A 13,834-nucleotide genomic window follows, 5' to 3' on the forward strand; every position below is an offset into this window, starting at 1 on the left:
GACTCCAGAGCAGCTATACAATCACCAATTACAACACCAGTACACCAAAGACAGTGCAGAAGATACAAACATAAATAAAATTCCTGAAAGCAAGAGCCATGCAGATAGTACTACCACAGTCTACTATATACAGTCACGAAGCTTGGGATGATTTTTTGCATTTCTCGCGATAGTTGCTAGCAGCTTGGAGCACTGTGAGTACTAGGAACAATAGACTGTGTGCCACTGCCATCATTATCTAATACAGGCCGTAAGGCAGACCATCATGTGACTCGCTTAACCCGATCATAAAGGGTGGCATTTCAACCATATAAGCTTAAATTAGTTGGAATGCATAAAGAGTAACCTATATTTCTCTAAAATGTAGTGTAATTCCATTAATAAAATTTAAAACAATGATTATGAGACACTTCAGACATAATTCACTTGCGAGTTAAGGTATAATATTATATTTGGTGTGAAAATTATGTTGTTTGTATGTGTAATACCTGCCTTTATTTCGATTAAATATTGCGAAATTCTTGTACATTCATGTATACACGATTCAATAATTTTCAGTTGCACTGCACCGATATTTAGATATGTTGAAATTATAGGTTATGTTTACTGTACCAGTTGCCCTTTTCTGTCTAATTTTAGTGGTCTCCAATGCCCTGCTATTACATATGTATGTTATGTCATATGGAGATTATAGGTTATGTTTACTATATTTAACTTATATTCCTATATTCGCAATTATACATTATAATTAAACATAATGTCATGTATGATACCCAGCACATTCAATTTGTCTGTATTTTAATTCTACAATTGAGTACTGAATTATTGTATTTATCTACTACCTCAGAGACAAAATAACACAATCGTATGTACACTAATTTCATAGGAGTGTTATGGTAAATTTTCTGTCTACAATTAAGGAAGGTAGATGTGTTAAATTGAAATCACAATATAAATAATTTTTATTAAACCTCAAAATAGCTAAAATGTTGATGTGAACAGATTATGTTAACATGTAAAATTCTTTTCGCATTAAAATAACACAGTTTTATAATTATTATTTCTGTAGCATATTATGCAACAAGAAGTTAACGGAACTTATGGACACATTATACTAAATAAAACTTAGCAATGATATGCAATAAAGTTATAATATAATATTTCACTGAGCTCCATACACTGAAATAGAAAACCCAAACATACATTACGGCGGTCTAGATCGAAAAGGCACTGACTGTGCCGTATGTCGCATTGTTGTGAAAATTTGTGTAAACTGTGAAATGTTCGTTATCGGTTGTAATAACTTTAAATGGCTAAAATACAATAATTTGAATAATAAAATGGGACAAGGAGACATTTGTAGTACTATAAATTGTAAGAAAAATAGGTTAGAGTTATCCTTCTTCCGAAAGATCCAGGAAGGTGATTTTATAAAATATAATATATACTTTATGAAAATAATATATAAACCTTATGTATTTCATATTTCAATAGTGGAAGGAAGGTGTTAATTTTTTCAAAAGAACACGATATCGAAAGTAGAATATATTTTATCATCTGCTAAGGAAAGGGTCTGTGATGAGGTGATAGTAGCGATCCTGGTGGTTAGCAACTATCTATGGATGCATATTTAGTAAGTATTGAGCTTCGTGACTGTATATACTAGACTGTGGCACTACAGTGCATCCCAGCTCATGTAGAACTGAAAGGAAACGAAGCTGCAGACACACTGGCAAAAATGGAGCAAGTGAAAGATATCTGCCATTATCTAATAAAGAAACAGAAATTCACCAACACACAGCCGACATAAAGAAATTTTTCCAAGATACTTAATACAGCAACAACAAGACAAAACATACCAAGATATTGAGAATCACACTGAGCTCCTACACATGCCAACAAAACAGTAGTTTTCTTCCAAGTGATCACGCAGCAAGATAGTCTTCTGAAACACTTGTACAGATTCAACAAGGCCACATCACCAAAACTTACCATCTGTCATGAACCAGATTCAATACTCCACAAAGATCATCTCCTGAACTGCAGAAAGCTTGACAACATCAAACAAGCAAGAAGAGAGCTTGCTTGAAGAATGATGCAAATCAATAACCTCACACACCATTAGAAACAACAATATCTCGGATTTGTTGCATGTTTAATTTGTGACACCTGAAATCTGTCTTTACTATGGAGTTAAGTAGTAAAGTGGTTAGACACAAGCACAGACAAACTACTGAATGTACAAAGAATTTCTCCTTGTTCACGATTACTACAATTCAGACAATACTAAACAGAAAGATGACATAGTGCTTTTCTGGAAAATATCTACATTATTTTTGACCTTACAAGAAATAAACTTTTTAGCTTAATGTATAGTTCTCAATAGTATTCATGCAGTTTAATTCACATTACACAACAGTTTGTTAAAGATGTATTCATTTATACACAAATTACATCATTTCAAAATGTAATGCAATTTTCATATCTTGAACTTAAATGTTCTTTGGCATCAGAATACAGAATGTAATTAATTGTCTACAGGCATCAGTCATGAATAGACAAATACTGTAATACTGAATTAAGGTACCTACGACTACCAAAGAGTCTATCAAGTTAATTCTGTGGTAGCATGTCTGGCTCCAAAGTAGCCAGCCTAGGTTCGATTTCCAGCAGGATCAGAAATTTTCGTGTGAAATTTCTACCTTGGGACTAGGAGAGGTGGCAGTGCACAACTTCTAATCACTAGATTGTGCACCAATATTTCTGGGTTAAATCCCAAATCTTTCCACAGTGTATACGAAGAGAAGACATATGTCACTGTATGACTTTAGGCTTTCCCGGCGTTTGATGTAAAATAACTCTTCTCTGGTTCTCAGCCAGGTAAATTGGATATTTGGATATTTACTTTCAAGCTTTCGATGGCTAGCTCTGTCATCTTCTTCAGGGAATGATGGCAGAGCTAGTCATCAAAAGCTTGGAAGTAAATATCCAACTGGCTGAGAACCCTAGAAGAGTTATTCTACATATGTCACTGCTGATAGTGATTCGTCCATCGGAAGTGGATATTAAGCCTGGCAGCGACCCCCTTGGTGCTATTTGACAGAAGTAGGCTACATGCCAACACCGGGTTTCCCATGAATCCCTTCCTCATCTTCATCATCATCCTCACCCTTTCCCTACACTACACTTACACGAACACTTATACATACACTCACGTATGTGAGTACACGACATAACTCTCCAGAGATACACATCATGCACAATAAGGCCTGAAAATGAGTCACAGTCCTGCCATCTATCCACAATTTGTGGAACTCAAATCACGATAGTCAATTAGGTAGGCATTGGATACACACACAACTACCAAAGACTAATGACTTACCAGGAAATAATCCAGCACTCCTGTTTCTGGGTCAAGTACAAACCACCTAAATTGCCATCCCTTCATTACATTTGTGTACTTGCAGAGCTGTCCCTCAAACTGCTGACGTAACTTATCTGAAGACATTTTAGTTTCTGAAAAATGAAACAGAAGAAAATAGGTACATAACACAAGCAATTCCTCTAAAACATTTATAGCTGAAAATACATTAATATTTCATGCAGCTTTTCTCTAACAATTCCAATATTTTAGACAAGGAGATAATATTTTTGATATCTAAGACGTAATATCCGCAGATTCCATGAGAAAAAAAAGCATTAAAGCAATATATGAACTGTAATATTTTACAATAATATATAATGCAGTATTCCAAATTATGTTCTAAAAGCTTTATGCAATACAATATTTTACATGTAAATCAATTACACAACTCATATTAGGTTGTTTAAAAAATCATTAATGGATTGGTATAAGGAGGCAGATAATGATGATTATGATTACAGTGGCGGTGATGTAAGGGGAAGGGAAAACAGAAACAGAAAAGGAGGCGAGAAAAAAGTTAAATTTAATATTTGACAGGGATGTGCAGGAATATGATTAGTCCAATTTCGAGATAAAATAGCATTTGCACAGACAGGGAAACCTATAATAGCCAGGCTCAAATGAAACCAGAATTACAGACCTCCACTAGGCCATTCAGTTGACGGTCTACTGGTTATTTCAAAATTACATGTGAGGTTTGTGGGTTGATGAATGATAAGTATTTTATATAGCAAAAAGTCCCATGGAAAGTGAAATTAAAATTAGCTCAAATGGATCCTGTACGAATTTCAATTTTACTTGTTTCCTTCTTTCTACTATCATGCAACAATCTTTGTCAAACCAGGGTTTCTTTCCCTTAGTTTCATAATAACCTATGCTCTGCTCAGCTGCAATTTTGTTATTATCTCTGTTATTTTCTCACACACTATTAATATCTAACTCCTCCTCAACTTCGTCGGAACTTCCTAAAGCGTCAAACCTATTTGAAATTTCGACCCGATAATGTTGCTTAGTTTCCTCGTCTTTTAATTTCGTAATATTGAATCTCCTAACATTAACGTGTTCCTCTACTTGTTTGGCTACTGATGTATTTCTCTTAATTCTCCAATTACCAAATAATGGTCAAAATTACTACCTGCTCCTCTGAAGGTTCGAATGTCTACTATACTATTGTCTCCATTTATCTATCAAGATATGACCTATTTGGTTGTGTGCCAATCCATCTGGAGAAATCCAAGTATATTTATGTATATTCTTATGGGAGAAAATTGTACTTCTGACAATTACATCTTTGATGTAGCAAAGCTTAGCAACACACTAGCTAGACAAATCTAGAGAAAAGTCAGCTTAAGTGCACAATACCACAGCGGGTGTGTGGTAATTGTGTAGAAGATGCCAGCTGTTCACATATGCCACTTTTGAACTACTCTTACATCTTGTAGGCATTACTGTTAACGCTGACACTTTTATCTATGTTTGTTATGCATTATGTTAGTTTTTGATGGTTCAGATATAATATAGAAGGGTTATGGTGAAGGTATCCTGGGGGCAAGCCCCCGCTATAAGCTCCCAGCTGTATCATAAATTAAATGAATATCGGCTTAGGAAGCATTGACACACAAATATATACCTTATAGATAATATGTAATTTTAGTGCTAGATAATATGTCATTTTAGTGCTCACCTTATATCTAATTCGCGTCTCCATTCGTACTTTCGAATAGTCAATGTGATGTTTTGAAGTAATAAATCCCTATTAACATTAACCTACACGGAAAATTGAAGTGGGTACACTGCACTGACGGGTCACTGCTCACTGTTTACTGTTGATTTCATTCAATGCTGGTTAACTCTGTCGTGTTAGGGGAACGTCTGCTTAAACCCTGTTTTCAATACTCTGAATTAACATCGTCGTTGATGCCATCTAGTGTGGGGTTTCTATTAATGAAGGTGTATTTATGTTGGAGATTTAGAGGTTATTCTTTCAACTTGACTTTGTAGCATAGTGGTTAAGCTACTGAAGCTACTAGCTACTAGTGTGTCGAGTTGGAGGTTCGAGGATCGAATCCCGCCTAGGAGAGGTAAGTAATTTAAAACTACAATATGCATTGTAGTCAGTTTGAAGTAGGTTAAATATAAGTAACGTGTGAAATAAGTGACATTGTGAGTGATATAAGATATAAAATAGATTATAAGATATGAGAGATAGAAGAGGAGGAGAAAATGGGAGGAGAGTAGGAGGAAAGAGAACAGGCGTGTAATTTCGTTTATATTTGAGTAAATTCGCCACTCCGGTATTGTGCACTTGTTCCGAAAAGTTTAATTTACATCGCACTTATTTCATCATTAATTAATGTCATTATCATCTGCAATGATTAGTAGTTTTAGGTTTGTGACAGTAAAAACTGTTCAAACAAAGTTTTCTTTCACCATCTCAAATGTTTGTCGTTATGAAAGTTTAAAATTTATTGCTATTTTCCGGAAAGAGGTGTCAGTCATTCTTCTAACCTCTTCTTTTCATTTGTTTCTCTTACCTGTCATTTTGCTTAATGATTTTTAAATGTTTAGTTTGTTATTATACATAATTTCTTTTGCTACATACAAGCACGTCATCCTGCAACAATGTATGAAAATCTAACTTCTACTGTACAAATTCTTGCTCCATTCTTTTGACCTGGTCCAGAATTCACATACCGGTACAACGATCTGAGTACTGTAAAAAAAATTCAATGCTTGTCTTATGTAGTTAAAAGTCTGTTGTACTGCACCTCACAAATAATTAAATTTATTTTACAAGCATTTTCATTTCATACGTAGGATATGTTATAACCCAACTGGTTAATCTTGCTTCTTTTTTCTGAAATTTTATAGTCCAAAAGAATTTTTACTACCAATGCTTTCTATAGCATATTTCACTTAATTTGTATACTGAACATTTTTGTACATATAACGCTCCTATTTACGTTCCTGTTTGTAATTTCAAGGTATGTAATATATTTCTCTCTTAAAAAGTTCATTCCCAAACAAAAATTTAATAGGTAAAAACTGGTTGCTAGAGAGGCAATTTTATTCTGTTAATGAATTTATGTAGCATGTGTGAAGAGATGCAATTTTGATAAATGCCATTATTTTAATATGTAACTTTTGACATTTAATAAATACCATTAATTTAATAGGAATTTTTTTTTTTTTTCCCCGAAAACTTTGACCATATTATCCATCATACAAGCAATGGCTCTACAAGAGATCACTTAGTAGAGTACAATTCCACTTGTCAGCGGAAATGCATTAAAGACTAATTCTTTGTAACAGAAATAAGTTTCATGTTCATCTCGGTATGCCATGCATGGGGTGAGGGAGAGCTATGCATGCAGGTGGACATGCAGCTCCAAGTATGAAATCATCAATGTTATTGAAAACATGACATGTTCCCTTAGCTTTTAACAACTCACCCTAATGCTACTAGTTACTTTTCCATAATTATTATGCATATTCTCTGGAATCATCACTTCTCAACAAATCTTTTTCCTCTGCTAAGAATTGTCAGTATACTGGTACCAATTAAAATTTGAAACAAATATTCAAATCTCTCAACATTACTCGAACAGTGATCGACACATCACACATTTTAACTATGTGTAATAAACGAAATAAATAAATTCTAATAGACCTTATATGACCCTGTCCCTGCGCATGAAGTTTTCGAATCACTTTCAGCTGATAATAATAATAATAATAATAATAATAATAATAATAATAATAATAATTTATTTAACCTGGCAGAGTTAAGGCCATACAGCCTTCTCTAACATTCAACCAGGAGTAAAAACTGCGTTATAGAAACACTACAAATTTACAAAGTACACACAAAACTGAATAAGATAATAATAATAAAATGTAAACAACAAGTAAGAAGAAATCAGACATAATATATAATATACAGAAAGAAAGAAAAAAGCATAATAAAATGTGAACAGCAGGTCAAAAATAAATGAGGCCTACAAAGTATAAAAAAATAAGACAATTATTGATAATAATAATAATAATAATAAATAAGAATAGTAATGATAATAATAATATTAATAAATAGAATAATAATAACAGGCCTAATAGTAATAATAATACTAATAGTAGTAATACAATAGTGCAGTACAAAGCATACAATGAATACAATACTTTTAAGTATACACAGTAAGGAAAATTATGTTTATATATAGCTCAACTTATCACATTAGAGATATACCATTATCGGAAAATATGAAAACAAAAATATAAAATAAGTTAAATATCACTAGAACATAAAAAAATGTGAATACGTGGAAACATGCAATACAACACTTGTCATAATAGTAAGTTAGTTTGGCAACTCGTCATAAGATAATTTTCTAACTTGGATTTGAAAGATTTCAATGTTCGGCAGCCCTTGACTTCAGGCGGCAGAGAGTTCCAGTGAGGAGAGGTAGCAACAGTGAAAGATGAGGAATACAGAGATGATGTGTGAAGTGGAACTTCTAGCGTGTTATCGCGTTGTGATCGAGTATTAATATTATGATAGCGAGAGAGTATGAAAATGAGCGAATAAATAATAGGGGGATGAAGTGTGCATAATTCGATATAGGTGAGAAAGTGAGTGCAGATTTCTCCTCTCATGTAACCTAAGCCATGATAACTTCTCGAAAGAAGGTGAGATATGATCATAGTATCGAACATTACAAATGAAGCGGACGCACGCGTTATGAACACGCTGTAGTTTCTGGGCGGAATCAATCCTGAGATCACTGAACAAAACGTCGCAATAATCGAAGTGAGGTAGAATGAGTGTCTGTACCAGTGTCTGTTTTAATTTAGATGGATAATGATACAATCTTTTTAGTGAATATAGAATAGAGAATTCTTACATGTATATTTAATATGCGTATCCCAACTAAGATTAGATTCGAAATGCACTCCGAGATTTTTTATGGTAAAGCTAAACGGGATGATTGTTTTATCCAGTTTCACAGGTGGAATATTCAGGTCGTTGACTTCAGGAATTAATCTACGGCTCGCAAACAGAATAGCCTGTGATTTACATGCGTTTAGGTTAAGCCCAAATTGTTGAGACCAGGAAGAGATGGAATCAAGATCATCAAGCTGATGACCAAGAGCATTGATTCATATATGCAAGTACAGTACAAACCCAGAAACAGGCTTTGGGCCACATGAATTTTCCAAGTTCCAGTTATAACAGACTGCAAGTAAGCACTTACACATTACATTATTACATTACAACTGGAACTTGAAAAATTCAGATGGCTCAAATTTTGTTTCTCGGTCTATACATACATTTTATCATTCTGCACTGGCAGATGTATGTAGAGCAGATGTTCACACCTGTGGAGTAATGGCTAACGCGTCTGGCCGGGAAACCAGGTGGCCCGGGTTCGAATCCCGGTCAGGGCAAGTTATCTGCTTCAGGTTTTTTCCGAGATTTTCCCTCAACCCAATGAGAAAATTCTGGGTAACTATCGGTGTTGGACCCCAGACTCATTCCTCTGGCATTATCACCTTCACTTCATCCAGACGCTAAATAACCTGAGATGTTGATACAGCATCGTAAAATAACCTACTAAAGAAACATAGAACAGATGCCAGTGCGAGTGTAGAAAGATAAAATGTATGCGCTGTAAATAAAACAGCAGAACATGTTACATGATTATTTCAATGACTAAATACTAAAATCTGAACAATCTTTATGCATGTGAAACTCTTCTATCGCGATTTGTCTAGATGATTATGTCTTTTTCCAAGAAACAATATTAATACCATGCATGAGTACCTGGAATAAACTGCATTTGCTGGGTAACTTTCGGTGCTGGACCCTGGACTCATTTCACCGGCATTATCAGCTTCATATCATTCAGACGCTAAGTAATCTAGATGTTGATACAGCGTCGTAAAATAACCCAATACAATTAAATAAATAAAATGCATTTCATTTGCTTTCAGCCAGTAACATACACCTATATTATCAGCACAGACAATTAAGGTACCGATACTACCATCATTGCTTACAAATCTACTAAATTCCACTGAAGATATCTTAAATTTCATGCCAATTAATATTTATCTTTTATTTCAAAGTACTCATTCCCTATAACCTTCCAACTTCAATGTTTAAATGTTACCAGTTTATTCTTAGTTTCAAAATTCTGAATATGGTGGGTTAATCTAGAATACCAAAACAACGACCACCTTGTAAACAAAAGTTCAAGCCTGCAAACATCTTTGCGGTGGATTTCAGTAACATAAAATGGACGAAAACATACAAGCTGACATAACTTGTGATAATTTTTCTGTTTACAGCTTTTGTCATATAGCTAGCTTGTACAATAATAAATTTCATATTCCAAACTACATAGAACTGCATAAAACACCACCGTAATGCAAGCTACATGGAACTGCATGAAAGTGCATGAAATACCACCACAGTCTAATATACTAGACTGTGATACCACCTTAAACACTGTAAGCAAATGTTTCTTAAACAATTCTGTCCCAGAACAATTTTATGTTCAAATAAAAAACTTTGTGAAACCAATTGGCTATCTAGCACAATCACACTGAATGGAAAAGCTATATAAAATATCCACGTAATTATTGCATAGTGATGTCAATGAGTCACAGAGCAGCAGAAACTAATTTTCTATAACTTAGATCACACACAAACAAATCTTTTGAAGTGAAAATATATAGGGCTAAGAAATCAAATGTCATAATAAAGAACGTAGCATGTTATTACACAACAGACGGAGCAAGACTTACAGAATGAATAAAAATACAGAACTATGAGTATATGAAAGCGATAATAAATGAATGAATTATTTGCGGAAGTCAGAAGTTACTTCATCTACAATTAATTTCGCAGAATTTAACCCTTATAAACGTATATACACATACAAACTAGCTTCTCTCAATTTTAGATGGACTATGAATATTGTATAGGCCTAAAGTACAACTTCCTTTTACATAGTAAAAATTTATCTTTTAAAGGACAGTTTCTAATTGTACTATTATTGATAACCTTAATTTAGTAATGGGATAGCCAACTTCAAAATATGTTTCAGATTAACATAATTTCCGTTGTTATTCATTTGAATAGTTAAGAGACTGGAAATAATAAACTTTACTTGATGTGGGACGGCACTGAGCAGTTAAATCACACACTGCATGTATCATGTGTCGAAGTAAACAAATTAAACCGCAACATTTCTTAACAAGGACGCAGAAGCTAACATTGGACAGCACTAACCTAAACTAGACTCGTCACCAGTTCGTCCGACGACTAATAGGTTACACGTTAGTGAATATCCACTACATGCAGACTGTCATTAGCTAAATAAAAGGAATATCTATTATTGCCTTAAACAGAGTTAATATGTATAGGCAATTTCGTAATTAACTTACCCTTATATAAAATATCACATTCTGATTTCAAAATTGTTTATTAAATATTTTTTTTCACGTACATAATTTGTGGTAGAAGGATTTCGGTTGTTCTTCCAGGCATCATCTACACAGGTCGTTCAAATAGGTCTAATTACAATAAATATTACGGAATGTTAGTTTAAAGTTCTAATCCACACTCGAGACATTTAAATATCCCCTCACATTATTTCCTAATATGACTTCCAGATCTGTGAATATTTAAATTGTTTTCCAAAAGGTTAACATTCACCGAAATATTATTCAATTCATAAAACAAACCCTACAAAACATGCTAATATACTGGTTTTTCATTCCAGCTAACGTCTGCACTTGAACATAACCTTTTGTAATACTCAATGTCACGTCTAAATATGTTGTAATTTAAATATATGTACACACAAAAATTAAATAGATATCTATTTCTGCATAACCAATAAAAAAAATACAAGCATAAGATACCTTGGATAGCCTATCAATCATAATTTATGTTGTGAGTGTGTAACCTCACCTGTTAAATCAATGACAGCACAAGAATGTCATATTAACGAGTATGATATTCCCGTTCGATACACTTTTAATCATGAACTTCACAAAAACCCATTGACTTTTAGCATTACTCTGCAAACAGCAAGAAAATGATTTATATCTCAATGACTATCATCAAAGTCCGATACACCCTTCAGCCATTATGCGAATGTGTACACAGCTCATAGAGAAATTACTATTGGATTCCACAGCACCACGGTCTACTATATACAGTCACGAAGCTTGGGATGAGTTTTTGCAATTCTAGCAATAGTTGCTAGCCGCTTGGAGCGCTATAAGTTCTAGGAACAGTAGACTGTGTGCCACTGCCATTGTGATCTAATACAGGTCGTAAGGCAGACCATCATGTGACTCGCTTAACCCGATCACAAAGGACGGCGTTTCAACCTATAAATTAGTTGGAATGCATAAACAGTAACTATGTTTCTCTAAAATGTAATGTAATTCCATTAATAAAATTTAAAACAATGATTATGAAACACTTCAGACATAATTCACTTGCGAGTTAAGGTGTAATGTTATTTATGGTGTGAAAATTACGTTCTTCGTGTGTGTAATACCTGCCTTTATTTCGATTAAATACTGTGAAATTCTTGTACAGCTGTCAAAAGAAAAAGTGGCCGCTCTCCTGAAACGAAGTTCCCTTCGGGTATCTTCGCTACAATTCGGAGACAGGCGATGTTACATGTTGTTGGACCACGTTGCCTGATATCTAGAATTTCATATTGAAGGTATACCGATAAGCTATCACAATTTGACTATAATTATGTGTGTGTGTTCCGCCTTTGCTTATCATACAATTAGTTTCTCCATTTAATTGTATGATAAGCAAAGGCGGAACACACACACACACACACACATAATTATAGTCAAAAACTGATATCTAGAGTTATAATTGAAGTATACTGTGTGTTATTCGATAGCATAATGGTAGCGTTCAGGCCTCTTGTTCATGAAGTCCTGCGTTCGACTACAACCTCGTGCTTTTTATGTCCTTTTTTGTTCTGTTTTTGAGAGAGACAAACTATACATAATGGCTCCTTTCTCTTTTATGATTATTTTAGTAATTAACATCAGGTTAATTAATATATTATGCCATGACTTTATCATTATCATTATGATATTGTGGCTGCAAATGGAAAGAAAAAAGATTTTATTTTCAATAAAATATCTTTCGTGGTATAAACATAACAAATTTACTGGCGTCGGCCTTAAAACATTCAAATAATTAAGCGTTCAAAAAACAAAACAAAAAGTCATAATTCAATATTTAGTCTATCTTCCTCTTATCTCGATCATCTTGCAGTCGAGTGGGCATGGAATTGACTAGTCTTTGCAAATAGCGACTGTTCTTAGACACGATATTCCAGGCATTCTGAACATACATACATAAATGTTCTGTCCATGGGCAGGTCTTTCATTGCAAACCCAGCAATCTCCAATCTTTCCTATTTTCTGCCTTCCTCTTAGTCTCCGCATATGATCCACATATCCTAATGTCGTCTATTATTCTTTTCAACCAGAGACCAAACCAATTCCTTTTTCTCTTTCTAATCAGTTTCAGCATCATTCTTTCTTCACTCAATTTTTCAAACACAATTTTATTTCTCATTCTGTCTGTCCACTTCACACGCACCGTTCTTCTCCACATCCACATTTCAAATGCTTCAATTCGTTTCTCTTCATTTCGTCGTAATGTCCATGTTCTTTCCCCATACAATGCCACACTCCACACAAAGAACTTCAATAGCCTCTTCCTTAGTTCTTTTTCCATAGGTCCGCAGAAGATCCTTCTTCTATTAAAAGCTTCCTTTGTTCATGTTTGCAGTTTTCTTGGGAAGGATAGGCCTAAATGCGGTAACATCCCGTTGCTTTCCGCACACCACTACCTCTTTCGCATCTTATTAAATTCCAGGGGGCCCAAGCGTGGAGATGAGGAGAGTGGATTTGACTAATTGGGCCCTCCGGACTTCACCGAAAGTCACGGCAAGGGTTAAATATTAATTCTATCAGGATGTTTGACCCGGTCAGAGACCGGGAAATCTCAATTAGCCTTTGCCCCGCGCATCCTGGACTAGCTTCTACGAATCATCAGAAAATCTTAGAGTGTGATTGGGCCAATTTCTCCGAAAATGTTTCCACACTTTTGCCCTCGTAGCTCAGCGGACGAACGTCGGAATTTAGATGTCATCGTCTCATGTTCAATTCCTCGTTACTTCTTTTCATTTTATTGTGGTTCAAGATAGTATAATGTAATAATACAAACAGAAAAACTAATACCAGTATTATGCAACTGGATTTTTCCAAACCTAATATTAAGTTTATGTTATTTATATTGCTAAAGAACGATTACAATATAAATAACTTGAATATTATTTATACAGTATCACTAACGAA

At 34.3% G+C, this 13,834-nt stretch overlaps 1 protein-coding gene across 3 annotated transcripts in view; it reads right to left on the reverse strand.

The window, feature by feature from the left end:
- The window catches only part of LOC138707499 (oxysterol-binding protein-related protein 11-like), an 89,166-nt gene extending 77,574 nt beyond the window's left edge, over positions 1–11,592 (reverse strand). For 2 of the 3 annotated variants that reach the window (XM_069837009.1, XM_069837011.1), the window contains exons 1-3: positions 11,400–11,592; positions 9,243–9,339; positions 3,383–3,516 (exon numbers count right to left, since the gene is read on the reverse strand). In XM_069837009.1, the coding sequence (XP_069693110.1) occupies positions 3,383–3,516; positions 9,243–9,258 (150 nt within the window). In that variant the 5' untranslated portion in view covers positions 9,259–9,339; positions 11,400–11,592. The remainder of the gene's footprint in view (positions 1–3,382; positions 3,517–9,242; positions 9,340–11,399) is intronic. The other variant, XM_069837010.1, reaches the window with a different exon arrangement.
- Positions 11,593–13,834: the final 2,242 nt, after the last annotated feature.

Source organism: Periplaneta americana, chromosome 10, assembly GCF_040183065.1.
Source record: "Periplaneta americana isolate PAMFEO1 chromosome 10, P.americana_PAMFEO1_priV1, whole genome shotgun sequence".
NCBI lineage: Eukaryota > Metazoa > Arthropoda > Insecta > Blattodea > Blattidae > Periplaneta > Periplaneta americana.